This window comes from Barbus barbus (genome assembly GCF_936440315.1).
Source record: "Barbus barbus genome assembly, chromosome: 1".
NCBI lineage: Eukaryota > Metazoa > Chordata > Actinopteri > Cypriniformes > Cyprinidae > Barbus > Barbus barbus.
Genome location: NC_136729.1, coordinates 35,202,225 through 35,228,798, shown reverse-complemented (window position 1 = coordinate 35,228,798; position 26,574 = coordinate 35,202,225). Strand labels below are relative to the sequence as shown.

Here is a 26,574-nt window from a genome sequence, read left to right as displayed (position 1 = left end):
CTGCCATTTTTGATTACTTAGCACTGAATGTCTGAACTCTCACCTTGAGCTTTTGCCTGGGTGACTGCTTGCGGAAATTGAGGAAGACAAAAAAGGGCTTATTTTTAGTCATTTTACCTCCCTCCTTTTCATCCAAGCTCACACAATAATTTCACCTTTTATAATAAAACTATTCATCTTACACAACGCATGAATAAAATGACAAGTGTTTAATTTCATAAGGTGGGTCTGACATGATTTATTGTGTGTTTTAGCTGTTTCTCTAGTATTAACCCTTCTTAGGGGATTATTACAAGTTCAAACAAGAATCAAGTCACAAATGCAGCACATGCGGCTTTACCCACTTAACCCTCACCTACTGCATAGGGATTGTAAAACGCTGAGACAGCAGGGTTGCAAGAGTACGCATACAAATCTGCTCTAGATTTATTAGCACATGATATTACAATTCAGTAGCAAATCAATAATAATAATAATGATAATAATTACTTATCAAGTAATAATGTCTTAAAGTATTCAAATATTTGTACACGTGTCTATGTGTGTGAATGCATGTAAGAGAAAAACTGTGTCACAGCATGCAGTGGGTTTAATGGACTGTAAGATCCAGACACAGTATTTTGAATAATTCATAGTCTTCATGCCACTTGTAAAACGTCAGTAGAGGTATGTAGCCTCTATAATCAGCCCACAGCATTCTAACAACATTCCACATTTTATTATTTTGTGTTTTTGTTTTGTATTTTAGTAAATGATGGAAGACTTATCCTGCAGCCTACTTCTTAAAGCTGCTCTCAGTAAGTTTTGACTTAATTTGAAATGTCAAATTGGCATACTACTCTCCTTTTGTCATAATTGCAAGAGTAGTAAGTTAGCATATTATTTCAAATTAAACTGTTTAGCTGACTTTTTTTTTGTCCCAGTAGTTTCACTGGTTTGGGCTAGATGCATTAAATTAGTTTAATGCTGCTTTTCAGTGATGGTTTGTTGCTTTTTGTTTGTTTTCATACCACACATTCACATATGAGGCTTTTTAGATTAAATCACAATAAATTGTTGTATGATATTGTTGATTCATTATTAGTAACTCAGTCAACTGTTTGTAAGGCTAGTCATGTGACAATGTCCCATGAGGGGGCGACCCGCTCCACATAGAATAATACAGCTTTTTTTTCTAGAAGACAGGTTTGTCTGGAGGTCACAGACAAAAACGATGGTTATTAGTGTCCACACAAACAGACTATAACATTCGGTGTATTTTGAGCGTGCTATACAGTTGTGTGTTCTACCACTTGCTCAAAGCTGCGTGGATTTTGATGGGATTTTAATGTTTTTCTATCAACTAGGGGAAAGAAATCATTCTGAAAGTGATTCAAACACATTATTTCTTTAAGTGTAACACTTTTTATTTAGCATTTTTCTCTGTGTATACCTTTAACTGGTTGTTTTACCTTTAACAAATGAAAAGTTATGGGTTGGCTAGTTAGCTAGATCCTTCTGTAACAGTCATGAGAAAAAAATCAGTTTCCTGATCAATAAAGCGATAAAAAAAGCTACTGATGAGTAGAGTGCAAAAGCGTCAAAACTGTCAAAGAAACCTTGTTTTTATTCCTCAATTATTTTAGCAATTTATTGAAATAACAAGATTATCTGGTTGTATTTAGCCTGAAGTGAGGGATGGTGAATTTATTAGTCAGTGTTAGAGACAGCTAGGGGAGGGAAAGGAAGAGAGAGACCGGCTGAGGGAGGGAGAGAAAGGCTCAGAGGAGGTTACATAGGAAAGCAGAGTAGGAAGAGAGAGGAGGGGGAAAGGAAGGACAAAAAAGAAGGAAAGAAGGGGACACTACACTGTTTGTTTTCGTTTTTATTGCTTTGTATTGGAGGGGGGAAGTCTGCCTTTCTCTTTTAAATTAACTGATAAATCTTTGTGAACGGCTTCCATCTTTATTTGAGGGGAAACAGTGGGCCACGAGGAAGACGCTGGACTTTGAAGTGATTTTGTGGCTTAACGTTACTTTCTAAAGACACGCGGTTTGCAGTCCTGTAAGTGTTTAGCGACTTGATAGATTGGGACAAGACCAAGCGAAACAAACATCCAAATACAGAAGTGACTTTATATGACTTTAGAAATATTATTAAATAACTGTCAAATGCCATTGAGTTCTGCGAGAAGGAATACATAGCTCTATTAGTGGCCTTTTAAATCACACTGCTCAGCAAACACGGGGACGAAACCCTGATTTACTGTATCATTCGTGTTATTCGCACAATATTAGCGGACTATGGCGGCGGTAACAAGTCCAGAATCGAGCCAGCCAGCTCGCGTTTACTTCCAGACGCCCCCCGGGTCAACCGAAGAAGCCGAGACCCCGGTCCGCAAGCAAGGACGGGTCACAGTGAAATACGACCGGAAGGAACTGAGAAAGAGACTTAATTTGGAAGAGTGGATTATTGACCAGCTAACGGATCTCTACGACTGTGAGGTAAGACTCTTTCTGAAACCTTTACCGTCTAAAAGTAAGCTAGTCGAGACTATGAATCGTTTAGAAGCATTAAACAGTATATTGGGGTAATGTATTATAAACAAAAGCCGTGATAAAGTCAAGAACCCATTGTATTTTCATAGATAAGTACGTTTTGTAATTGCAGCAGTGCTTAAGACGAGCCAATGGGCAGAGTGTGTGTTTAAATCTGCAGTTGACCCACAGTCTATTTCCAGAGACTTTAAGCGCTCAAGGGAGAGCGCATTAGTTACTAAGTTAACTGTATTTCGACTTCTTAACTACCTGCGTTATACGAGGAGTGTCTCGCTGCAGCCCACGAGATCCAGGGGGAGTGCTTGGATCCAGATCTAACATATACCTAAACCTACCCGTCTACACCCCCTAGATGTGGATGCAATCATGCCCCCTGGATCTTGTGAGCTGCAGCGAGCCCTACTTGCGTTGTCCCGTAACTAGCGTTGACGTCACAAAAACGTACGCCGTGAACGCAAACGTCGGTGAGGGATGAACCTGGAGCTCCTAAAGTTAACAGTTACATGTTTTATATGGCGCGCGCAATTTAAATGAAAAAGCGTCTAAAGTCTGGAAAATGTGAGAAGGACCATATACCGTCTTGGCAGGTAGAACCGTGACAAAGTTACTTACACGCATTCATTTATTACAGAGATTAGATTATTTTCCTTTAACTAAAAATAATTCAGTGACCTTTTCTGCAAGCTACATCTTTACATCATTGGGTGGCGAGAATTATGTCTACGCCTCCAGAAATGTGCATACTTCCTACTATAGGTATTATATGCAAATATCTTTTGACCTGTGATATAGGCTTCTAACAACCACCACAAAAATAATTCACTCAGTTTTTTTAAAAGTTCAGTTTAACCATGATGAACAACTCTCCAGGTAGGCCTACTTACACTGTTCTGCCATTGTACTTTCTAATAGGCTTGTGAGACAGCAGTGTTTTAGATTTTAACCTTTTCAGTGTAAGTCAAAGGAAAATCTAAAGTTTTTTATTTCTCTTTTAAAATACTGGTTTGTGAAGGCTTTGTTTACATGAAGTCAAAAATTAGTGAAGAGATTAACTATAAACCTGTCTCAGGAGGAAAACTCCAACACTTTGAAAAAAAAAGATATGAACGTGTGGTTTGGTAAACTCCTCATGTCTCTCGTACCCTCCCCCAGTCTATAAACCACACAACCAGAAACAAACGTACCCCCTTGCTTCCTCACGTTATCCATGTCAGCATGTTAAATCCGCTTTGCCAACTTTCCTAGCTTTTTAGTAAACAATAATGCACGACGTGGCCTTCCCTTGAGAGTCTTAATCCTTTTCATTTAAAACTACTTAAATTGTCAGAAGCGAGATATGAGTTTTGGCGTGGAAGGAGCCGGTGTGGCATACTGCCATAGGGAGAAGCAATCAAGTCATTATAATCTCACTTTCCGCACAGCAAGTGTTTGGTTTCCCTGGATATGGAGTGTATAGTATTTTAAAAAACTAGACCGAAACGCTTCAGTAACAAGGTTACAGATGTGGCTTGGTGTTAAGGAAAATTGCTGTGGATAATAAAAGGGAGGAGAAAACAAAAATACAGACTGGGAGGGGGAAGCATGAGGCAAGGAAATAATTTTTTAAGCTCAGCTAGACAGCTACTGTGCTTTCTGGGCATGATTGACTGAGTCACTGTGTAAAAACTGAGACATCCTCGGGTAATGATGTAAAGTCGTTTAGAAATTGAGAACTGATGGCAGTGTTAAATCAGGTTTAAAAAATGAGGATGCAAAAATCAAAGGAGAAGTAAACAGACAATCATTGATGGAGACTAACAGACGGTCTGTGAAAGAGCTGGAGGGAGGGAGGTATAGAGAGGGACAGCTGTGCCTTTGGCCAGAAGCTTTTGGCCACAAAGATGGTGCCCCCCCCCCCCCCTTTCCTCTCATTAACACTCACACAGTGTGTTACACTTTGCTACATAATACTGCACTTTTTAACACGTGCTGTAATTGCAAAATAAGTGTCTTATTTGGACTTTAGGTTTAGACGACAAGCCAAGTGTGTATATTTATACACTCACCTTGCTAAAGCAACTCTTGTTTGCCACTAGTTCATTCACTTTGGAATGAATCAGCAAATTTCTCCACACAAGAAGAGGAAAGGCAAATGGGCAGAAGAAAAAGAGAATGAAGGATCTTCTGACAGGCTTAGGAGGAGAAGGAGAGGCATAATTGCAGTTGGGATCATCGGGTTGATGCCACATAATGGAGACTGCTGAACCATGAGTCATGAACAAAGGAAATACCAGTGACAGGCGAAACTGCAGGAAGTGTGTGCTTATGTTGTGACTCTGATGTTTTAAGAAGGCAGTAAAGGTCACAGCAGTCGTGTGACCTCAGCTTTAGTGTAGTCCTTCTGTGTGTGTGTGTGTGTGTGTGTGTGTGTGTTGATGCATTGTGTCAGGATGTTGAGCCACTCTGTTTATTGGCTCTATATTTGCTTCATGTTGTTCTCTTATCTCCTTCCTTCTGTACACTCAGTTGCCGACCTTATTTGAATACTTCAGTTCCTCACCTGCTAGTGGCTGACAGGCACACCACCCCTCCTTTTTGCACCTGTGTGTGTGTGTGTGTGTGTACTACATGTTTCTGCACGCATGTGTTTTTGTGTGTAAGGGAAAGAACAGGTTTAGGCATGTCTATAGTGTTGACGTCACAGAATACATATTTAAATAAACAGCTTTGCATGTCTGTTAGAAATTAGCAAAAACAAAAAGGAACACTTAATCTACACTACCATTCAAAAGTTTGGGGTCAGTATTTGTTTTAGTTTTTTTGTTGTTCAGCGATACTTATTTAGTGACAGTAAATAGTTATTGTAATCTATAATAATACTTTACAATATTTTTAATTTGTTGTATTTATGAAAATAAATAAATGCAGCCTTTGTGAGCATAAGAGACTTGTATCAAAACATGAAAAAAAAATCATATCAACTGCAAACTTTTGAATGGCAGCACACACAACTTGTAACAATACCCAGAGTAATTTCTCTGCATGAGTCTCAAAAGATTCTCTGTGACTGTTTTCACTTTTGAGGTCAGTACACTCCCTTTAAGTAAACACACAGTTTTCTCAGAATTTATGTAAAAGAAATTATGAATCATTCAGCTGATTAATTATGCAACACATTACCTACCAAACCTTTTTCATATTTTAAAGATTCATATCTCATGATTTGTCATGTTTTGACATGTAAACTTTTTTTTTGTATTTATCTTGATTAAATTTATTTTAGTTTTTAACTTTCAATTTTGATTAATTTTAATTTATCATTACTGCTGACATATACATTATAATATTAGATTCACTTCCTCATAATCATATCATGCACTGGTGTTTACATTCACATATGGTACATCCTAAAGAGCAGATGCAGCTTCTGTTTTTTTTTTCTTTTAGACCTTTTGGTTAAGGGTCAAGAAACATGTTATTACAATTAATTAATGAATTTAAAGGTAATGTATTTAGCTAGAAGCCAAAAGGTATATCAAGCAGATATAGCAGATGTTATTTTATAATGTAGCAGTAGCACAATATTGGTGCACTTACTAAATTCTTAAAATTATGGACTTTCCCATCACCAGTGTAGTATATGATTTGTTCTTAGTGAGAGTGTGAATTTTCCTGCAGCCATTGTCTTAATTTGCTCAACATCTAATTTGACATTCTACCGTTTACATAACTGTATATTTATATACCCACTAATCACAGAATCTAATTACATAGAGGTGAGTATACACACTAATGCTGACGGCTTACTATCCTCACAGTAACCTAAGATTTAGCAACCTCTCAAATGATCTCAATAAAATCATCTTGTGTTATAAATGATCTATATTTATTATGTTCTTTTCTCGAAACGTGAACCACAAACCATTTTAAATGGTCCTCAGTTATGGACCTAGAGAGACTTATTGATCTGAGCATCCGCAAAAGGATGTCTTCAGTTCTTGGCTTTTCCGTTGGTCACTCAGTGATCGTTATGTAAAAGGACTCTGATCTGGCTGGAAATAGCTTTGCCTTTTGTACACAGCCTAATTCAGCAGAGGATTCAGCAAAGTGAACTAAGATAACTTCTGCAAACAGACAGACTGTCTGGCTTCTTTATAATCCAGTTAAGTAATTCTGTGTTACTGTTGAAAGTTACTGTACATTGAAGCCTATAGTGAACTATACTTTCATATTATACATGGTGGGTCACAATGGTTGACTATACAACCATTTTGTGCAGTGGAATAATTGATCAATATCTTTAATATGCCATGCTTTAAATAGAGCAGTACAAATTACAGCAGATTCTTAGATTTTTTTTTTTTGTGTCACCTGATTTGTGTTGAGTTTGTGACTGTACATGTGACAAATGTGTTTAGAGAGCTGGAGGGGGCATGTAAAACTGCCTTCAGCTTGCCATTAGACCTCTAAATGAAAAAAAAGAAAAATCTCCTATCAGTTCTCCTCCCTTCTTAAACATTCAGACCAATCTCTACAACGCAAACGCATCTGCAGGGCCTGGACCGTACCTGTGACATCACCAGCCATATATTCGGTCAATGGGTGTAGTCAGCAATATATACCCTTCAGTCTTTTAATGATACTGAAACACTTTCATTAGTCTAAAGGGTTTCGTGTTAATTACTGCTAGAAACCTGTAATTACAAAAACTAGAGCAGCGGAGCACAGTGACCGTTTCTTATTTCCCTCTTTGATTTCTTGCGTCATGTAAAGGCTGGATTATGCAGAAGTGGATGTTTCTTTTCAGTGTTTGTCGGCCATATTTTCTGTTACTAAAAACTCTTGTTAATGGAAGTGCCCTGTTTTGGAAGTACTTGGTGGATTAGTGGAATTGTGGGTGACTTATAGTGAATTGGACTTTCAATCAAGTATGAATAAAATACACATGCGCACACACACTTGCAGGCGTCCAGACTGAATATCCTAAAGTGCTCTAATCTAGGGAATATGATGAACGCTTGCCTGCTTTATTCCACTCCAGAAACGACAGACGAGAGAGAGAAGCTAGCAGGTGTTGCCCTGTTGGTGTTTCTTATCACCTCTGTCTTTTCTCTCTTTTCCCCTCCTTTTCCCCCTTCTTTAGAAAGAATGACCACATAGCCAGATTTATAAAGACTAAAGCACACCTCTTTGTACACTGTATTTGATTCGAGGTCTCATGATATTTTGTAAAATAGCGTACATCAGTTCTGATTTTTAAAGCCTGTTTATTTAACACAGAACTTTTTTGTCAGCCCTCTAACCTAAAATATTTACTTGAATTATCTAGTGAGATTTGAAATCGGTATTTTAGTATTTACCAAACACATCTTCATCATGGTTCTCTGTTGTTGGTTAATGGTCACTAATGATTTGTTTTTATTTTAATATAATTTATTATTTATTCAGCTCAGGAAATCCTTTTCTAATATCTCTAACAGCTTTGAAATAAATATGCTACGGAAACCAGCTAGACGTTTCAACGCATAAAAGTGTTGGAAGTGTATAATTTTAAAGAACACAGAAAAATGGTTTTATGTCCTATATTGTTTCTATTGAAACAGGAAGTTGGGACAGGACTCGAATGGCCACTATGTTTTGTTATACCTGGATTTGATTAATGTTATAGCTATAAATGTGTAACGTAGTGTGGAGATTTATCAGAGAATGCTTGGTTATGTCTAAACAGGCCATCTTTGAGGAGAGTTTTACTTGTACTTTTGCATATTAAATAAACTATGCATGGAGTATCTGATATGACAGACTGATATTTAAATTTAATTTAAATTGTATGATTATTTCTTCCACCCATTACACAGAAGTGAGCTATTTCATGTGAATGTGCAAGGTTCATTAACTTGTATAGGTAAATAACTAAAGAATAAAAAGTGCAGTAAATGTTGTAAAACATTTTTTTAAAGTGTGCTACAAAAACATGGCAATGTTCATGGTTATGTAGGTAGTGTATTAAATTAATATGATAACGTTTACCAGTTTGCAGTAGTTCTTTTGTACAGCTGGAAGTGGGTGACACCGGAAGCTTCACTTTTAAGGTAAAACAGGCTAAACCCGCTCTTATGTTAAAGACTGTTGCTAAAAATATGGAATTCTACTTTAGACATAATTCTGTATTTATTCACCACACTCCAGTGCTGAATAATCAGACATTTACTTTGGTTGCACATATCCTGAAAGAGAGGATGCCAGAGAGTCTAAATGATTTCCACTCAGATTAATGGAGATGAATTTAGACTGAGCCAAAATATATTGCTTGCTCTTTAGCAGTTTTAAATCTCTAACAGTTCTGTGGGTTTGCCAGTTGATTAAGCTTATGGACTGATTGTGATTTCTGTCATTGTGTGAGGTCATTATGGTTTATCTTAATTAGGCCTCTCTGCTTGTCACACTCAACAATCCATCCAATCACTACTAGTTCTTGCATTTTTCTTTCTGCCACGACAGACTCTCTCAGTCCATCTATGGAACATCTATCCAACATTTGTATGCAAACGTAAATTACACACAAAGCTTTTTTTTTTTTTCTAAATTATACAATTTATATTTGCTGTTGAAATGTATTCATTTGGATATCTTAAGTCTTGTTTCAAGATTTATTTAGACATTTAAGGTAAAGTAAAATATAATGAAGTATATCTAATATTTCTCAAAATGCTCTAGACTTAATTTCTCTAGCAAATAAGGAGTTGTAGACACTGATGACTTGCCTGAGGTAAATGAAATGCTACGTTACATTTTGTTTACTAGCCTCTTTCCACAATTGAAACACAGATTGAGGATTACGTGAGGCATGATTTGTTCATTCATGTTTATTTCGCATTAAAACTAGAGGGATGATCGCGCTCACTCATGCTCCGCGCTGCCATTAGAGCTGAGGCGTTTATACAACGATCTGCCTCGCCGCATCAAAGAGGCATTTATTGTTTGAATTTCTTGCATACCGAACTGAAAGACCCAAAAAAGTTTTGTACGAATAGGCCTACGTGTTCCGTCACACCCAGTGGTCGAATTGTAGAAAAAATAAAATAATAATAATAATTCAGGCCAGGTTTTGTGGTCAATTTCTTTGGCTAATTTTACACAGTGATTACAAAATTTGTTGTTTTTTATTTCATGAAAAAATTGCCTTATTAAATGATCTATTATTTATAAGCTTTTTTCCTTCTGGGGACTGAAATGGAAGAATGTTGGTCAATACTGATAATTAAACAATATATTGCTGAATGTGTTTTTGAGCTGGCACCTTGGCTGGTTTAGGCCTGTCATGGATAAATAAATATGACAAAACCACCAATAGGTAAATGATTTATTGAATCATTCAAATCAAACGATTCATTCAAAACGGCTGATTCGATTAGAAACCCAACAAGTGAATCCGGCTCACTTGATTCGTTCAAAAACAGATTAATTCAAGAAACAAAAAACACTGTGTCGCTCTGCACTGTTGTATAAAATTAATAGCCTAGCACAGTGGTTCTCAAAGTGTGGTACGTGAGCTTCCACTAGTGGTACGCAGAGGATATAAATTAGGCTGCGTGTCTAACAAAACGTTTTTTTTTCCCCGAGGCTAGTGAATTTTTTCGATTGTTTTAAATCGGAGCGTCTTTTTCATGCTAAGCGCTCGGGTGTTTTTTTCTCGGCGCCGAGAGATGAAGAATGTTCATCTCTGTGTAAAACTTAACACTCATCACTGTCACTTTTTAGTCAGCTAACCAATCTCAGTGGAGGAGGGGCGGGATTAATACCGTCACACCCTGCTTGTACTACGACTGAACAACAATGTCTCAGAGTATTTATGTTTTTACCAGATGGAATTGCCGGAGTACCATAATATTGTTATGAAAAATAATGATTGGAGAAACATTTCATTCGCGATGCGTCTGCCATAATACTTCAGCGGATATATAATATCATAGCAACCACAGCGCCTCAATTGAAAAAACAAATAAAAATACGCTGCCCTTTTAAGCGCTCACACCTGGGCGTTTTCAGCTGGCTTTGCTGGACACGTGGCCTGATTGTAGTTACTTGCAGCTACACATACCAGCCTTTATTTTTTTTTATCAAGTTTAATTGAATTAAAAGTTAAATTAAAAACTGTACTTAAATGGTAAGTACGATACATTTTCATTTAATCTTTAAGTACAGTTTATTAACACTGAAGTACAGTACAGTTTTATTTAACTTTTAGGTACAATATATTTTAATTTAATAATTCAGTTTTTTTATTTACCTGGAAGTAAGCACGCTGCAGTGTTAATGTTCAAACTGTGTATTTACAATGTTTTAATTGGCTGACAATAATACATATTGTAAGGAATGAAACTGATTCATTTTTTTTTTTTTTTTTTTTGTACATAGTGCTATACTGTATTTTAATGTTGGTCATAATGGTGGTACTTGGAAAGCCAAAAATTTTCTGAAGTGGTACTTGGTGTAAAAACTTGAGAACCACTGGCCTAGCACATTTGTGTTCATGCACATGTGCAAAACGTTGCTTGTAAAAACAAAAACTTGTAATATAATTATAAGGGCATTTTAACTGCACTTGAATAGGTTTCGGAGTGAATACTTTTGGACTCAAGAGGAGTTTTGGTTTGTTTGTTTGCAAAGTCGGATATGACATAGGCTACTCAATAATGTCAGCTCTCCTATCGTCTCTAAGTCCCTGTCACACATACAGCACAATAACATGTCAGGTAGGGGTGGGCGATATGGGAAAAATATCATATCACGATTTTTTATAGAAATATCACGATTCACGATTTTTATCCCGATTCTTTGTTAGTTTTACTATTTTGGTTTTACAAGTTGTCTGAGCATTACAGCCAAACTAGAAAGACAAAGATGCATGGCAGATATTTAGGCCAAAGTGGGTGAAGATAAAAAATCTTTGTCATTATTTTATTTTTCTTATTAAAAAATAAGAACAAAGATACACATTACAAATACACATAATATACAAATAAAACAAACAGTGCTTTATTTCCAGGTACAATAGGTGTATTTAGCAGAGCATTCAATGAAATTGAATGAACAAATATAAAAATAAAACACTAGATAGACTGATTCCTAAAGCAACTGTATTAAAGTTTTTCAGTCAAGAATAGTGAGTGATTTTTCTCTTTTGCGTTTTGTTGTTTTGTTAACGTTAAATGAATAGTTCCCCCACAAATTAATATTCTGTCATCTGTCTGTCAATTCTGTCATAATGTTGTATTTTTATATCATCATTTACTCAAAAGTTGTTTTAAACCGGAATGAGTTTCTTTCTTGTGCTGAACATTTATAAATGCTATTTTGAAGAAGGTGGAAAACCAAACAGTTGCTGGTCCTCAGTGACTTCCATAGGATTTTTCTTTCCTACTATCAAAGTCAATGTAGACCAGCAACTGTTTGGTTTTCCACTGAGTAAATAATGACAGAAATTCAATTTTAGGGTGAACTATCCCTTTAATGACAGTCGACAGCATGTTTAGTGTCCTGTCCCTTTAAGAGCTGCACGCATCTAATAAACAGTACAGGCACGCATCCGTTTCTCTCTTAACTATTTACTTTCATTTTAGAGATAACCAACTCAGTCTGTATGTAAACCTTGTGTGTTTTGACAGTATTAGCGCAAAATATAACTTAGTTGAGTAATCAGGCGCTGTTAGACAGGCGTTTTAGCGCGCGTGCTTCAGGTGTATGCGCTCAGAACAAGCGCACGTCAGACCAGCGCGCGAATTAAACATTTAACCAGCAAGGCTTGTATGCAAATAATGTACTTTTGCGATCGCGAATAAGTGCAGTGTCCTGTCAGAGTAACTCTACTGCTGTATGTCGTGTTGTACAGTACATAGAGACGGCGGCGCCAGAACTGTAATTGACAATGTGCGCGGTAGCGCGATACTACGATATTTCTTCAAAAGCAGATCGTGGAGATATTTTTATCGTCCACGATCAAAAATCGTCATATCGCACACCCCTAATGTCAGGGGAATGTCTTTAAATTCTAATTAAGGAAAAATCAAACCTTCTGTTGTCTTCTTTTTAAAGAACTTTAAAAGTTGCGCTTGAACCATTTTGCAAGAAAAATGACAAAGACTTGCTTCAGCTTGTGCGCAGCTTGTTACATTACCAAGTTCTGATTGGCCAATGGCTGCTACTTACTTCGTAAATTATCATAAGTAGATAATTTTAGCATTTGCATAATTACATAATTTACATAATACACATTAATGATCCAAAGGGGATGGTAAGGGGGGATGGTAGTTTTACAGAGGGGATGCTTTTTGTCTTTTTTTTTTCAACCAGGGGGATTCTATCCCCCCTCAATTCGAGCCCTGATTACACCCCTATATAAAGGCAGTAGAGGCGGCGCAACTATAACGACACGTGAATAATCCCGCTCACACTAAAGCGGTACTAAACTGCAGTGGAAACACAAACTGAGCCGTGCTGTGCCGTTCTGAGCCGTGCCGAGTCGTACCACACAGTGGAAAAGCGCCATAACACTCTACAATCTAAGCTACTTGTGTAATACATGATTGAAACTATTTTTAAAGAAAATACCAACAAAAGATCGGTTCCTTTCTCTTTATAGCATTGCTGTTGTTTTAATAAAGGTAAAATGTCGTCTTTTTTGTTCTAATCAAAGGAAAAGGCCTGCTTGCTCTTGTGTGTATTCGTCAGTGTGTTATCTGCCGATAACCCCCAGTGTGTGATGACGAGTGTCAGCGGGTGTGTGGAAATACACCCCCACCCCTCGCTGGCCCACTACAGCCCAGCCAGAGGCCTCTCTCCTGGGACGGCATGTGTCCCTAATCCTCCTCTCCCAGCTTTCTGTCAGCACCATTGCTGTCTGTCATACAATCAGACTGCAGCCAGCGCTGAGAATAAATCAATAGTACAGCTCTGTGTGTGTTTACACGAGACAGATCAGAGGTTAGTAAAGTGAGCTGTTTGAGGTGGAGAGTTAACGATTCAGGGCAAATTTCTGTTTTAGACTTGACTTGAGACCTCTCATGTCCCTTATCTCTCCCACTTTAGTTTAGAATTCACCTGATTGTTATAATACTAGCAATAGTATATATTATTACATAAATGGAGTGAAATGGCATTTGCTGACTGCACTGCTTTCTTTCATTCTTTCTTTGGCCTTAGTTGCACAAAAATATGATGCGTTATGTTGCAAACTAGTATTTGTTATATTATAGCCATAAGCACACTGGTTTGTAGAGCAAATAGTTTTGTATACTGCACTTTTTATCTTTTTATCATTTCAATCTTCTGGTTATTTACACATTGACCTTAATAAGGTTCGATGCCATATTGAATTTAACACAGATGAAAACCAAGCTGTAAGGGATAGATGTATAGAATGAAATGCGCTGTGAAACTTAGAACGTTCAAAACTGTTTTATGGAGTTTTGGTGTACAGAGAGTTGGTATACTATGTTGTTAACCCTTTAAAACCAGCTGTGTCGGCGCCGACACATTAAACCAACCTGTATTTATGTTACCATAACTCTTCAACCGTTTGCACCATCAAAGTAATTCAAATTTGTATTTTATAATTCCAATTTCTGTGTTTTCAGAAAATGTATTAGTTTTTTTTTTATATATTTGTCTATTCAAATTCTGTTTACAAACTCACCACACAATATTAATGGTCAAAAACTACTTTTTTGAAAGCCATCTGTTTTCTGAAAAAAAATGATACCTTGCACTTGAAAATAGCACATTCTGTTAGAATTTTACAGTCTGATAAACAAAATATGTAAAAAGGACCTATTTTACCCTTAGGTCTTAAAGGGTTAAACAACAGGATCTTTTGACCGCACTGTACTTAATTTCATTCCCATCAACCATTAAATATGATGCTACCATGACTAAGGTCTATAGGGTTTAATGAATAAGAATTCTCACACATTCACAGGAAGTAGCTTACTTCCATGTCGAAAAATAAGGCGAATTGCAGCTTATTTTGTTTAGTTGACCATAGAAATGAATGGATAACTAGTAACTAGAATTAGTTTTCTTCTCCATTGGTGGGCAGAACCTCTTTCTTGTGTGAACTGTGCCAGACTCTGTTTTGGTGACACTGGTGATATTGTTTATTTTGCTCTTACTGTTAAACCACTAATATCCAACCTCAATTAAACTTGGAAACACTTCGTTTTAAATGTTCCCATTTGAAGATTCCTAAATGTGAATTTCTTGCCTATTTGTAAGCATTCTTTAATCTTTTCCCCTCACATATCTTCATTCAAAGCCAGTTTTTTGTTAAACGTCCCATCTTCGGATTAGCCATTTATTGCTATGTGTCTTGGTATTAAAAAGACTCTGGTGTGTCTTGTTCCTTTGTTTCAGACAAGACGTCAGCAATGTTCATCATCATGTCTCTTTTCTCTGTTATCAATGTCATGCCATCTTAAACCATTTTATCCACACATGTATTTACTCACAAAGTCCACACATCATGAAATGAATCTTTTTTTCTTTCTTTTTTCTTCTGCGTATTGCTCTTGCAGCCCAGGATGTGGGTTTTTACCAACAGATATAATATCTAAGGGAAATTCTGGAATTACTCTTCCAGTTATGTTGGATATTGTTGTGCAATGATGAGAGCAGTTGAATGTGCACACCTGGACTCAAACATAATTTGTCTCCGGGGTAATATTTAGCAACTTTTTGCATATGCTCTCAGTACAAGCCTGAGAGAGAGAATGTGTGGGTATAAAGGCTCTTAGATTTATCGATAAATTTAAACGAGTGGAACTGATTTTCTGATGTCTACTCATTTCCTTCTTCCTGTCTGATCACAGGTTCTCACTCAGTCTCGCTCTTCTGTCCTCTTTATCTCTGCTCTCAGAACTTATCATGGCATTAGAGTTTAACCAACTCATGCGGAAACCCCTTCAGTCATCAGCCACGCGTAGAAATGCTGGCACATGAATATGTGGTCAGGTATCAGGCATAAATATCTCTGTCAGTGCTGAGCAAATATACACTTGCATCAGAGTGTAAAGAATGTAGAACAACATGTGCTTAGATAGATGGGACACTTCAAACTCACCTAAACAAAAGGCACATCGACAACTTGGTTAAAATATTTGGCAATATAAGATGTATCATTGGGGTATGCGCTGTCTGTAACCCCTTTAATCTAACAAATTGTGCACACTTTTTGTGATGATCTTACTACTATATATCTATCGGTTTATTTTTATACAGTATGACGTACAATATAGAAATAAACAGAAAAACCAGTGTTAGTATTGCAAATTGAAGAATCTGTGATTTGATTTTGAATAACTTTAGTTTTTAACTATAAGGCAGCTTAGTGTCATTAAGTTCAATTGTTCAGCAAATCTCATTCAATTAGTTTCAATTGATAAGTTTTATTGATAATTAATTGTCTTTTGTGGCAGATTGTTTATCCAGGCAATGAACAAAAAAGCGATTTGCTTCATCTTCTGCATGATAAATGAGGTAGTAATCTCTCTGTGATTACTGTTGAATGTTGTAGATCTGTTTTGCCCTTCATGACGTCAATCTCTGTCCTTCTCATTTGTCATGTGAAACTCCGAGGATGTTCTGGGGTTTCATTACAGGTTCTGTCGATGACATCTGTGGCACAAAGTTGATCATTTTGACCAGTCCATTAGTATTTCTCATGAAACTTTTTTTAAATATTGATTTTAGTTAGAACAATTATTACAATTTTGTCTATTTCTATGAGAATAATGGAGTTCACACCACAACTAAAACGATAACATAGAATCCAACAATACTGTTAGTATCACTTTTCAGAACATTTGATGAACAACAAAAATAAATATTGACAGTTAGAATCCACCCAGCTTTTAAGACCTTAAGAATTTAAGACATACTTGCTGTGCTTTTAATAAACAGAGTAGTCATTCTTGTAGGAGGTAAAATAGTTATTGTTCTTTTTGTGAACAAGCCTTAATATAATAGAATTGTTTCCTGATCTTGCCTATGTAAAGTTCTGTCCAATTTTGACTTCATTGTCATGATGATGTAACCTAGTAACTTTTGCAAAATACATCAATAATACCACAATACCATGTGAGGTAAATCACAAGGAGGTCTAAAGCACTGTTTACATAGAGAAACTCTACTCGTGGGAACTGTGTATACACATAACTAGAAATGTATCTATTTAGACAAGTATTCCCACCTCAAAAGGATGATTTACAAAACATACATGTGTTTTAAACCCTCTGGAACACTGGTCTAGTTGACTTTCTTTGTAAATGCTCATAGTTGTGATGTTTTCCCATTTATTTTTTACATTGAGCTTATCTTTACCCGGAATATTGGATGTTTTAACTCATAAACCCTCTAGGGAACCCATATTGCCATCATCCTCATCCTCAGTGATGAAGACAGTTGTGTAATGTAGGTCAATGCAGCGCTGATTCCAAGACCCATCTGCTCTCATAATGTCAAATCAGATTCATGACTGCAAGAGACCTGTAGATGCACATACAAGTCAAGTCAATATTCTTTGTATAGCGCTTTTAACAATGCAAATTGTTTTAAAGCAGCTTTACATCGGCTTGATATAAAGCTGGGTAGTATACACTCATATGCTGAATTATAAAGGTCACACAGACACGCATCTCCAGACATGAATGCAGTCATCCATTAATCCAGGGTAGACATGTTCTGACTAAAGCAACTCAACACACCTGCACATTGACCGAAGCGTCGACTCACATGGACACAAAGCACTTAGTCTTAAGCGACAGGCCACAGACCGCCCACAGTTCTGCCTGAAATCACCAGTTCCAGTCTGATCCCCCCCATGCTTGTTTGTGTTATCAATTACAGATTTGAGAAATCATATCAGTTTGTGAGACAGTTTATTTCAAAGTTGGATCAAACTGTATTATGATAGTCAGAAGTCTGGTCCTGCAAATGCATACATGCTCCATTACAAAGTTTTTGACTTTGTTCATTTGAAATGCACACTACTGTTCAAAAGTTTGGAGTCATTAAGGTTTTTTATTTTAAAGGGGTCATCGGATGCAAAATTCACTTTGTTGTTTGAACATAAATGTGTGTTGGAAGTGTGTGTACACATCCATCCTATATCCTATGATAAAAATCCACCCAGTGTTTTTTTTTTTTTTTTTTTAAATCACCTTTCTCAAATCAGGCTGTTCTGAGATTCCTGTTAGAATGACGTGGTTCTGCGCAGGCCACTCCCACACTAGTTGATTGACAAAGCCGTCTTACCTTAGACCCGCCCTGAGTGAGCTGTCATCAGTCCGCCATTGTGTCGACTCTGGTGCAGGGGAAGACAAGAACGTCTCAGATTAAGCAATTGAAGTGTTTAGTTGTTGGATGTAATAATGAACATAGCAGTCGTCATTTACTCCCGACATCTGAGCCGCTGAAGACGCAGAGGATTAACGTTACTTTTGTTTTGAAGGGAATGCGCCAATCCCGATCTGCCTAAATGCGTCTATGTTCGCGCGAATCATTCGTAATCCAGCTTTATCTACAACCTTTCCTAATATTGTGCTAGTTAGCCAGTTTCGTGGCTGAAGTTTACAGTCTGCTCGTCACTCCACGGGTCAGCAGAGCTCATTAGTATTTAAAGCAATATAGACTAGGGATATAACGATTAACTGCGAGCTGGTTGAAAATCGATTCAAATATGTGAGTATTTATATCGGTTGAGATGCCAAACAAATCACAATACAATTGGAGTAGGAGTTTATATGAATGTTTCTCTGAGGGTAATTGACTGTCTTTAAAAAAGTTTACGTGGTATTTTCTTTTCATCTTGCCTCTGAACTATGCATATTAAAGGTGGGGTATGTAATTTTTCAAAATTGCCCATTTACAAAACTTGTAGCCAATCAGCAGTAAGGGGTGTGTCTACTCATGATGTGGAGGAGAGAGCGTTCAGTGAACAGCCGAGCCAAGCGACAGAATGATAGAGATGGCGGATAAAAAACAAAAGAGGAAAACGTCTGCGGAACGATAAGGCGAGAAGTAGGACCCGTGTAAATATCGGATAGCTTTCCAGAGCTGGAGAAAACTCATGGAGCAGAAGGCCTGCGAACGGACGCCGAGGTTGCTTTGGTTCTTCTCGATAGGTTAGTAACACCGTGTCTACACCGGACACGCCGCGTCGCAACAGCTAAAGTCTGCCTACACTGGACGCAATAAAGCGACCGTTAAAAATAATTTTGAAATTTGTGTCAGCACGTCATAAATAGAACGTGGCAGCAGTTTTCTGTCGGGGATTTGTCTCCCCGTGCAGCATTCAGTGTAGATAGCATCACGGATTATAATGACTTGTATAGTATTTTTTCGCGCCGCTCGTGTCCGTTGTAGACACGCTGTAACATTGGTTTTGCTTTGTTTCACAGAACTAATCATTGCCTGGGTTGCGTAGGCTACCTATGTGTGGGGCGGAGCTATCAAAATAGGGGTGAGACCCTTTTGGGGTAGGGGCGTGTTTGTTGTGGTGATTTCAAATATCAACATTGGCTTAGCCCACCTTTAAAGTAGTGTTCATAAGCGCAGCTCTGCTTTGTTTACAGCGGTAATCCAGGAAACACTACATTATTGCTGTTCATAGCGCCACCTGCTGGCAGAAAATTATTTTGCGTCTCATTCAGCTCGTCTGCTGTTTTGTTCAGATGTTTTTTTTGTAGTATAGTTTCACAAAACTAAAGTCAGACCAAATTTGTCATTCAAATTTCGAAATGATACAGTCTAATTTAGATTAAAAACTGCTCATGTTGCATGTATGCAGCATCTTTATTTGGATCATGAGTAAAATGCAGTGGTTGCCTCTCATTTTAAATGGAAAGAGCACAGACAAAACCTTAACCATGTAGTTTGTTTATATGAAGAGATTTCTTTTGTTTGTGTAACCTGCTTATTTGATTTGGGGTTTGTTTTAAAATTTCAATTTAGTTTTGTTATCAATTTCACAAAGGAACGTGCAGCAATAGCCTAATAAAAGGACACCTCATTTCTTCAATCTCATTTTGTTAAAAAAATCTTGAGAAAATCGAATCGTGAAATCAAAATCATGAATCGAATCGTAAGTTGAGTGAATCGTTACATCCCTAACGGACTATAATGGCTTGATGAAAACAGAGCTGATTTTGACAGGGTAAAGAATGTGTTTTATACACTACCGTTGAGAAATTTTAACCAAAGTATGTTATAGACTTTTCATTAAGACCCTAAAGAATCATATCAACTTGTGTAAAATGGGTATCCAATGACCCCTTTAAGTAAGATTTCTTGGTAACACTTTACAATAAGGTTCATTAGTTAACATTAGTTAAAATGAACTAAGAATGAACAATACTTCTACAGCATTTATTAATCTTAGTTAATGTTAATTTCAGCATTTACTGATGCATTATTAAAATCACGAGTTGTGTTTGTTAACATTAGTTAATGCACTGCGAACTAACACGAACAAACAATGAACGACTGTATTTTCATTAACTAACATTAACAGAGATGAATAAAACGTGTAATAAATGTAGTGTTCATTGTTCGTTCATGTTAATACATTAAATAATGTTGAATGAATGTTAATGTTAACAAATGACACCTTATTGTAAAGTGTTACCGATTTCTTATGCTCACATTGGCCTAATTTATTTGATCAAATATTCAGTAAAAACAGTAATATTGTTAAGTATTATTACAATGTTCTCTATTTTAATATAGTTTTAAAAGTAATTTATTCCTGTGATGGCAAAGCTGAATTTTCAGCAGCCATTACTACAGTCTTCAGTGTCACACGATCCTTCAGAAATCATTCTAAAATGTTAGTTTGCTGCTCAAGAAACATTTCTTATAATTATCAGTGTAGCAAACAGTTATCGTGCTTAATGTTTTTGTGGAAACCACAATACATTTTTCAATATTTTTTTTTTTTTTTTTAGTAACAATTTAGAAGTTTTTACTGTTGCTATTGCTCAATTTAATGTGTCCATGCTAAATAAATATATGAATTGTTGCTGAATAAATGTATTTAAGTATTTAAAAGCATCTTACTGATTCCATTGTGTGGCCCTGATTGCTGTTGCATCTCATACTTGAGTAAATAGAATGAAATTGTATTCCCATGTGTCTGACAGCACTGTTTGGACTGATTTAGGATTATTTAAAGAACAACTGGGAGCTCTTACACAACAAGTGTGCATTGCAAATAGAATATTATGCATTTTAATTACATATTTTAACAATATATAACAACTTCTGTAGTAAGTGTAAAAGTTGGATCTTGGCTGGAAGACGCCAAATGTGGGTTCAACACATGGAAACTAAAGTACTGTTTGAATAATTACACATTTTTACACAGGAGCTAGTCATTCACAAGTGAGAAATGTGTAGCTTTAAAAAAAAAAAAGAAAAAAAGAAAAGAAATTGCATTATATTTTACAAACCTTTAATTTGAAACCATAATGGTACTTCCTAATAATACTTACATCATATAAAAATCTGCTTGTTCTTTAATTTCTGTACTGTTCTGTTCTAGTTTTTGTATTAGTCTAGTCGAGCTTAATCCTGAAACGTGTGCGTACCCGTACAGTACTTGTGAAACTTGCGGATCACCTATTGTTGTCATTTACTATTATTGCTTGCAAAGTTCCTCATTTGTAAGTTACTTTGGATAAAAGCATCTGCTAAATGACTTAACATAAATGTAGGCCTCTTAAACATAAAAAAATAAAAAATACTCCGTATCAGTCAAAAAAAACAACAATGTAGATCAGTCTCCGGCAAGGTACTTAACCCTTTTACCCAGGGGTCTGTGCTTCTTATAAGTAAGTCGCTTTGGATAAAATCATTGGCTAAATGATCATTAATTGGTTGTCTGTGCATTTAGACTCGGTTCAAATGACCAGCTCTGTGGATTAAATTTATCTCTAGTTGATAGTGAGAAGCTTTTTGGTTATATTTAGTTTGCATTTACTGTCTTTTGCTCGGCTTTCTATTTCGGCTTTACTCTTTTTATCTTTTTTCTCGTTTCTCTGAGTGACTAGTAGCACATGGTGCCCACATGTTGTGCCTTGCATTCTTTGTCTCAGTGTCCACACACACACACACACACACACACACTCACACACGTACTGTTTCACATTCCAGGCCCTAACAGCCAGCTCAAGTGGTTTTTACAGCTCATTCGCTCCAGTGTACTCATGCACCCTAGTCTTATGTGCACTACTCTGGCGTAGACACAAATTGAAGATTTGTTAATTCAATAGAGCAATTAAAGCTTCCATTCACATGTGATGATGCCTTGGCAATATCAGTGTGCCTGAATGAACTGTAGTGTGTGTGTGTGTGTGTGTGTGTGTGTGCTTGTGTTGGTGAGAGAGAGAGATTTGGGCAAGGGGTATTCAGGCAGGTGCAATGACAGCTGGTCTGGGCAGCTCAAACCAAGGGGGAGGAAAAGACTGGTGAAAAAATGCAGTACTGATAGTAGCATTGAGCACAAGAAAGAAAGAGAGCATTTGAATGAAAAAAAAGCATCAGCTTTAGAAATAGTCCTGTTTTTGCAAGTGCCTTTTGATTTTCCATTGTGAAGCAATGGGCAGTTTTATGTTCCTCGCTTCAGCGCTTGTTTCTCTAGACAGACTATATTTTAATATGCCGTATGAGTCACTGCACCAAAACCACAATGAGCTTATGCGTGTTCATAAGGCTCGTGAGTGTGTGTCTGGAAGAGGAAGATGAAGTGTGTTTTGGAAAAGGCTCTGAGGGAGCAAATGTTTGCAGAATAGGGGGAGAGGAAACTTGATAGAGAAAAGGGGGATGTGGCTCTTGTGAAGACCATTTATAGCTTTGTGGAAAGGGAGATATATTAGCTAGTCTTTATTGAAAGAGACAACTTTATAGAAAGAAACCAAATTGGGTGGCCAAATGGACGAGACGACAAAAATACAGCAGCGTATAATTGAGGTTTGGAGCCTCCGTTGGATTTTTGCTTTTGGAAATACAACTAAAACTCACATAGAGAGATGGTGTTTGAATTTGAATTTGAATTTGAATCACGGTTTTGATTTGAAGTAGAGCTATTAGGGAAGTTGGTTGCGAACGGAGAGAGACAAAGGCGTCTGACTTCAGAAAAAGACGCAGACAGATCTGTTTCATGGCCAGTGCCTTGCTTACAGCCCAAGGCCAAATATGAGAACTGGACCGATAAAAATAGCCAAACATGACAGTATTTCTCAAAACAAACATGCTTATCTGAATCTATGCAAAATTACATTTGGGCTCCAAAGTTTACTTACCGTATTCAATTTCTTGATTTTCTGTCTTGCTCATGATTAAAAGAAGCTGGAACTTGCCAGTCTGGATGTGTAAAGTTGGATGAATCATCATCACATCTTTTACATATTAACAGTCAATTAATAACATCCTCATTATCAAACAGTAGATTTATTTTAAGATGGATGGTCAGCCAGACAGCAGGATTAATAGCAGCATCAGACTATATATATATATATGAGACTTCTTTCAAAATCATAAAAAAATAAACAAATCTTACTGACCTGACCCAAACTTTTGAACTAAAAAAAAAAAAAAAAAGATAAGCTTCACAGGTTGTATTATTTTATTTGTTGTATAAATCACTAATACCCCCCAAAATATTACACAATCTAGACATTGGTACTACATTCTAGGGCAAGTAGAAACTGATCTTTGTACATATCAATGAGTAACATAACCATCATTTCCATAAATTAGATTAATAAAGTTCCACAGAAGTGATTATGTGGAAAGTAAAGCAAATGGAAACATACCTTAATCAAACTGAAAAAAAAAAAGCTTAGAAATTGATTCTCTTTGTGCTGATCTGCAAACAACCTGGATAACTTCATTTTGTATGAAGCATGGTTTGGCCCAAAGACTGACTTTTAACTGTTTGTGTGACACAAGAGATACCCCTAGTGGTGATGAGGCAGCATTACACCGCCCTTCTTCAAATCTGGTGGGGACTTAACAAGGAAATGATATATATCTGCCTTAAAGATAGATATCCTCCCACACACAAACATTCCAGGAACCTCTGTGCAAACAGCGTCACATTGTCTTTGCCTAGCTACTCTTTCCTCACTGGGTTTCTTTTCCTTCTGGGAAATACTGCAGAATTTCTTAGAGCTGTAGGGAATTACTAAGAATAGTTGTGTAATTTCCAGTTAGATTTTACTTCGAATATAGATGTATCTTTGATCCAAACAGATAATTTCCTTTCACTTCATGTTGTTTATGCTTATGTGTCACAGGAGGAGGCGATTCCAGAGTTGGAGATTGATGTGGATGAGCTGTTGGACATGGAGAATGATGTAGACCGTGCTGCAAGGGTCAAGGTATCCTTCTCAAGAATTACAGATTCAGCATTCTATCACATTTTTTATTACATCTTCAGTTTTGAACAGATTTTACATTTGTATGACTTTTTTAAATCTTATTGTCCAACAGGAACTGCTGGTAGACTGTTATAAACCTACTGAAGTGAGTATCATATCTAAGAGCAGGAAAGTTATGCACACATTGTAAGCAGAATCAAATTAGACAATGCTGTTTCAATGAGTAAAATTGAAATATCTTTAAGTAAGGAATAATTGTCAACGGACCATTGAATTATTAAAAAATGTTCTAAAAATTCAACCCGCCATCAATTATTCTGCTTATACTATGGTTACCACTGTCTGGAGCTACTTTAGCTGTGCATTTCCCTGAAAATAACTGTAGAATGTTTGTCAACCAATCAGATTCGAGCATTCAACGGCCCCATAGTATAATTCTCGTTGTAATGAGGATAAACACACACAGGTGATTTTTACAGTTTTAGGACTTAGCCTGTTGTAATTGTGTGAAAATCTGCAGAATCTGAAGTGCCAACAGTCCACCTCTCTGTTAAATTTAAGTATTTTTTGTTGTTGTTGTTGTTTTTTTCCCCTCTGAAGGAGTTTGTAGCTGAATTGCTGGACAGGATCCGTGGCATGCAGAAGCTCAGTACTCCTCAGAAGAAATGAAGCTTCTCCCACCTCCACCTTCCCTCAACCAATCTCATCCCTCCTTTTCCAATTTTAGGGGCGTGACCTTTCACCCCTGAGCAGGTGCTCGTCCAATCCCATTGCCTCTTTTGCATCCATTGGGGAGGATGTGGAGGCAAAATTATGAGAGATTCAATCAGATCCTTATAAGCAGGGCTTATTTTTATTTTATTTTATTTGTATTATTTTATTCTATTTCACTTTTTGTGTAAAAGGGGAAAATGTCATTGTTTTGAAATGTTTTTAAAGGTATTTCATGTTAGCATACATTACTGTGCATATTATCTTTATTTTATGAATTTGGATTTTGGTTAGAATTTAGTTTTAATTTGGTTTCAAAGCTCCCTGCTCTGTCTCAATGAACACATGGACTAAAACCTTTTGTGAAACTGTGACGATACTTGGTTTAAAATGACATTAGAAGAGATTAGACAGAAGCGGCCTTGTGGATTTTTTCCCCCTCTGTATTGATTATCCTGTTCCTTGAATAAGTGTGCAGGAACATTCATGGACATTTTAATTAAAAAAGGAAAACTAATAAAGAAAGTGATTAAAGCTGAATTAAAGTGAGGGAGCTACTTTGGATTTGTGGTATTAATAGAGAAGGGAGCTGTGTGTAGAAAAAAAATTGGGGCTTGTCTTTAATTTTCCCCTGTCTTACACATACCACACACACACTGAAATTCATGGGCATCACCACCCTCAGGGATCAGGAGAAATTACCACACACATACACACACACACACAACCACAGCTGTGGCTCTTGGGCCTCACACACATCCACAGATGTGCACACTGACTCTTCCAAAGACCGATAGGGAGGGATTGAAGAGCAGGCTAGACAAGCTGCAGTGCGTCACCGTCACTGCCAAACGTACGTTTAGAATTAATCCTCACACGACTCTCCTAAATCATCTTTCCCAGGAAGCCATCTGCTCTTTTTTGTCTCAGCCAATCAAACATTATAATAAGAGGGCTAATAGTCTCACTCAGTGCTCTTGAAAATCACCAATCCAACATTTCCAGCAGGTGTTTTAGGAGAGCTTTTCCCATAACGTACTAACACATCACTAGCATCTGTAGATATTAATCATTCATCGATGCTCCTCCTCATCCCATCTGAGTTCACTTATGAATTACATGAAGTCAGGTACAATGACAACTGTCCTGGATGCTTAACAAATATTTTCTCTATTTCTCTGCTCACTTTTTAATATTTTATTTTTTTCAATTTTCTGTCTTTATTTCACCTGCTTCTCCAGCATTTCATTTTACACAAGTCGCTCTACCTATACTTTCAGATGTTGCCTTAGGTTACATTTATGTTATGACAACCAAATGAATTTAATCATGTTTGAGGAACATACAAGAAAAATAGCTGCAAAAGTGGAAATCTTTTTGAAGTTTTAGAATGAAAGGTTCTTGTACTTTCAATGATTCTTTTTCTTGTTGTTGTTATTCCTAGATAAGGCAGTTATTTACCAAGCAATTTTTAGATGCATTAACTATTAACATAAAATTAACAGTTTTTTATCAGTGCTGTTGATTTTTTTCTTTTCTGTGTCTGATGAGACACAGGAGGATTGAAATAAAAACAATTGGATTTATAAGAGAAACAATAATATGAATTTAGGAAAAATGTAAGCAATTGAGTAAGACTGTACTCAAGGTCATACCTTTGGGAGAAAAAAGTTATCTTTTAGCAATACTAAACTGTCTTGTTTTTTTTGCCCAATTTTGTTACACTTTTATGCAACTTTAATAAAAATATGTTAAATTACATTTTTGTGTGGCTGTTTCTTTTTCTTTACTTGACTGATTAAAAATATTAGAAAACATTCTTCTAAAAATGTGTTTCTCTTCTGTCCATTATGCAATAGTTCAAGTCGGTCTTTTTAAGGAAACCTTGTCAGTTGGCAGAAAATGCATGGATT

The 26,574-nt window shown here is 36.7% G+C and overlaps 1 protein-coding gene across 2 annotated transcripts; it reads left to right on the top strand.

Annotated features, from left to right (window-relative positions):
* The first annotated feature begins 1,667 nt into the window (after nucleotides 1–1,667).
* On the top strand, nucleotides 1,668–26,422 carry LOC306871146 (protein phosphatase 1 regulatory subunit 14B-like). 2 transcript variants are annotated; one of them, XM_079418865.1, is made up of 5 exons: nucleotides 1,668–2,043; nucleotides 2,277–2,483; nucleotides 23,867–23,950; nucleotides 24,063–24,095; nucleotides 24,551–26,422. In XM_079418865.1, the coding sequence occupies exons 2-5, from the start codon at nucleotides 2,283–2,285 to the stop codon at nucleotides 24,617–24,619; spliced, it is 387 nt and encodes a 128-aa protein (XP_079274991.1). In that variant the 5' UTR covers nucleotides 1,668–2,043; nucleotides 2,277–2,282; the 3' UTR covers nucleotides 24,620–26,422. The 2 variants fall into 2 exon arrangements, with proteins under 2 accessions (XP_079274991.1, XP_079274990.1); XM_079418864.1 differs by having other exon boundaries at nucleotides 1,715–2,483.
* The last annotated feature ends 152 nt before the right edge of the window (nucleotides 26,423–26,574 follow it).